The sequence below is a fragment of the Nicotiana tabacum genome, chromosome 11, assembly GCF_000715075.1.
Source record: "Nicotiana tabacum cultivar K326 chromosome 11, ASM71507v2, whole genome shotgun sequence".
In the NCBI taxonomy this organism is placed as follows: Eukaryota; Viridiplantae; Streptophyta; class Magnoliopsida; order Solanales; family Solanaceae; genus Nicotiana; species Nicotiana tabacum.
In genome coordinates this window covers 35224734-35228804 of record NC_134090.1, presented here as the reverse complement: position 1 = coordinate 35228804, position 4071 = coordinate 35224734, and the positions used below count along the sequence as shown (strand labels likewise).

General features: G+C 31.6%; 1 protein-coding gene across 1 annotated transcript; it reads right to left on the bottom strand.

Annotated features, from left to right (window-relative positions):
- Window positions 1-603: 603 nt before the first annotated feature.
- Window positions 604-1581, bottom strand: LOC107818399 (RING-H2 finger protein ATL78-like). Its single transcript, XM_016644402.2, has one exon. The coding sequence runs from the start codon at window positions 1483-1485 to the stop codon at window positions 778-780; it is 708 nt and encodes a 235-aa protein (XP_016499888.1). The 5' UTR covers window positions 1486-1581; the 3' UTR covers window positions 604-777.
- Window positions 1582-4071: the final 2490 nt, after the last annotated feature.

Below are 4071 nucleotides of genomic sequence, written 5' to 3'. Positions count from 1 at the left end.
TTGGGGCATATATTGCTTATAAAATATATTATCAGAATGAGGTAGCGGAGAAGAATGAAAATCCGAAAATGGGAAAAGAACAAGATTCAACAAAACTAATGTTTATTGTATTACTGGGATTTCTATTTACCACTATAAATCACATTAAATAAGTTGCGTCTTTTAACTCATTCTATGTGCTGGTATTTGATTAAGTACTGAATTTAAGAAAGAAAAGAAAGATATTTGGAATTTATAGTCTTAAATATGCATGACATTTTTTATGATTATAAAATTATATCACTAAAGATAAAATAAAATATTTAAAGTTAATTTCTTTTTCAAATATAGAAGTATCATTATTTTTTGGAACATACTAAAAAACAAAACACATATAAAATGGAACAAAGTGAATTCTTTCTTTGGAATAGACATAGCACATAGCTTTGTCAGTTTTCAATAATCCCTTCATTCTTAATGAATTTCCACATATCTTCATTCTCCATCCAGGAATACTTTAAATTGTAATTGTTAAACTCCTACTTGTTAAATTTTATTCTCCTGATTTCCCTTTAAATTGTGTCCCAAATAAATAAAATATGGTACACTATTGTTTTCTGACAGGAAGAAAAGAACTTTACTAAAGGAATTCAATTTATATACAATTGATGTTACAATTTGCAAGGCTATCGAATCCTTTGGAAAACTACAAGGGCATTGGCCCTTTTGCTATCTAGCTAATTTTCCTTAAAATGAATTTTTTTTTAAAAAAAAACAAGTAGGCTGCTATTTTTCTAACTAATTTTGATTATTAGATACCACACCTTCACGTTGGAGAGGTTCAATCCTTATAATAACTTCTTGGACTGGTACTGCTGATGAGGTATTGCTAACTATCTGAGGGCTTGCAATTGACCTTGTAGTAGTAGAAGAACTACCACCATTAACAATTTTTTGACATGTTTCAATTAGGCAATGCCTACAAGTAGGGCAAGAAGAGTGTGAATTTAGCCATTTATCGATACATCGGACGTGGAAGCCATGGTTGCACTTAGGCAAAACCCTAACTTTCTCTCCAGCAACAAATTCAGATAAGCAAATGACACACTCGGAGTCAAGCCCCGGATGTTTCAACTCAGCAGTGTAAGTTATAATCGGGAACATTTTCAGGGCTTTTTTTCTGATCCCGTTATTTGGTAGCTTTGTTGCTGAAGCGTTCGTATAGTTTGAGGATGAGTTTGACGCTGATACTAAGCTAGTGCATCTTAATGCACACCTTATGATTGAATTCAAGCCAAGTGAACAAATTAAAGCACATAAAAGTACTGATAATACCATAACAACATGTGCATCAAATGTATTGCTTTCCCCTTGTGGTAGATCAGTTGGTGCCATGGTGTTAATATCTTGGTGGTATTGTGGGGTGGCTGGTAAAAGTAGTACTCTTCTTGAGTAGTGGAAGTTTTCCATGAATTCTTGAATGAATAAAGTTGAAGTAGTTGCCATGGAAATTTTTGTTGAGAGTTTGTAGGTTTATGTTTTTCTTTGAATTGTTCCTTTGTTTGTTGGGGTTGAATGAATGTTGTTGGCAGTTGCTTAGGACAAATTTATAGGGCAGAAGATGTAAAGCGTTGGTCGACTTTTTGGGTATTAATAATGAAAAAATTATTGAGCCATATATGTTTTGAATTAACTAGCTTTACTCCTAAGCACTACAAACACAGGCCAATGGTTTTTATAAAAGTTTGGTGGAGCCCGTCAACTTTTTAGGAGTGTTATTTTTCCATTTTTTGCAATTAGAGTTGACAAAGTTATATAATAAGAAAGATAAAAGCAAATTTGAACATCTGATTTGGAACTAGATAATACTTTTTCTTGTTCCATTATGTGATAAAATTTCTATTTCAAGAGCTAAATTGATCCATTGATAGTATTATTGTTATTGCTGTTATTAGAAGCGGACCCAGGATTTGAGCACGACGGGGGCACCATTGTATGTTAATTATATATATAAATATATATATATATATATATATATATATATATATATATATATATATATATATATATATATATATATATATATAGAGAGAGAGAGAGAGAGAGAGAGAGAGAGAGAGAGAGAGAGAGAGAGAGAGAGAGAGAAAGAGATAGATTTCTTCGCAAAATGGGCGCTATGGGAAGAGAAGGAATAAAATTAATTAGGTTGACTATTGTGTATTAGTACTAAATATAAATGAAAAAAAAGCAATTTGTTATTAAATATAAATTATATGTATTCAAAGAACTAAAATATTAATAAAGTTGACTATTATATATTAGTACTAATTTATAATTGAATTAAAAAAAAGAAGATAAAAGTAAAAGATAAAGCAATTTGCTATTGAATATAAATTACATTGTACTCAAAGAATAAAAATAAAAAGGAGGAGAAAAAAGCTGAAGGGGGGTTTGGAATCTATGTCCTCAACAAAGTTGGGAATTTAAGGGCGCAAAGCAACCACTTCTCTCATCCATCTCTATGTTTTAGGAGGCACACTTAAAATATTTAAGGAGTCCTATATATATGTGTCACACCTCCTTTTTACACACCCGAAGGTATATAAGGGAGTTTTTCCAATTTAAGTGACATTATTCGAAATGGGATTAATATTCAATTCAGAGTCGCCACTTGGGATAGTTTAATTGGTGTCCCAAGTCACCGATTTATTTTAAATCCCAAATCGAGGAAATTTCGGCTTTCCTTTTGAAGTCTGCGAACCAGAAATTCTGAGTAGGAAATTCTGTTAACCCGGGAGAAGGTGTTAGGCATTCCCGGATTCCGTGGTTCTAGCACGGTCGCTTAAACTATTACAATTGGCATATTATCTGATTTGTAAAACATAGTTTCAACCTATGGTATATTTTTAACTTATTAGCCGCTTTTAATTAATTTTTTTTTTTTGGAAAAATTCAACGTCATATAAAACACGTATTGAACCACGTCACATGAAATGCACCCGCGGTCCACGACACATTTTATCTAACGTTGTTGAGATTTGAATTTGGGTCACATAAAATGCACACCCGAGTTTAGGAAATTATTTTTTTTTTTAAAATAGCGCGCCTAAAGCAACTACGCACTTTCAAGTTTGCGAGGGCCATGGAAAATTCAACTAAATGGCACGCCATGATTTCTAAGGATTAAAATTAATTAAATGAGGGCCATGAGTTTTGAGATTTTATTTGGCATGGCGCGCCTCGATTATTCTAAAAGGATTGTATTCAATTTAAAGCAAACTACAAATATTCATGATTATGTTTCTTCCTAAAACTACTTTGAGATTATTGCAAGGTCATGATTTATGAATATGGAATTATTATTGAAGAAATATATGATTTGAGTTATTATGGACCTAATCACCCATGTCGGTATCAAATTTGCTATTGACTTAACATCCTTTTATTTGGATCCAAGCTATTACATCCTTCTCTCTCCATTTTGAATATATTTTCCTATATTTCCCTATGAACTACAATCTCATTGAAGAAACTCATTCTGTCTTTCACGAATTCTATTTCTTGATGCTCTTCCTTCATTTTTTTGTTCATATCTTTCAAGTTGGTAGATAACCAAAATATAATATACAAATCAAAAGGAAATACGGTGAAAGAAAAATAATGGAAACATTGGTTAAGAAAAGAATGAACCTTTTATAGATGAAAATCTTATTCAATACATATGGAGCAAACAACCATCAAATTTAATGTGCAAATGAACCACAATCAGAGGCAACGGGCGGAAACCTTTCGAACCGAACTCGACTTCGACCTCTTCGGGCTAGTATTTTGGGCTATCTTTTAAATTGAGTTTGAAGCTTTTGGATTTGATATTTGGTGTGATTTAGCTCCTGTTTTTGAGGTATTTTTTTTTTAAACAAGGTAATGAATGACTATATGTTTTTTTTTTGTTGAAAGAAATAGGTAGAAAGAATAAAACTAGTAGAAATTCTCTTTAGCATAGAAGAAGAAAATTTATTTTCTCTCAATATTCTTCCCTCTTCTCTTCAAATATTTCTCTTCTATTTATAGGAGAATTTTCAAAAAAATTCA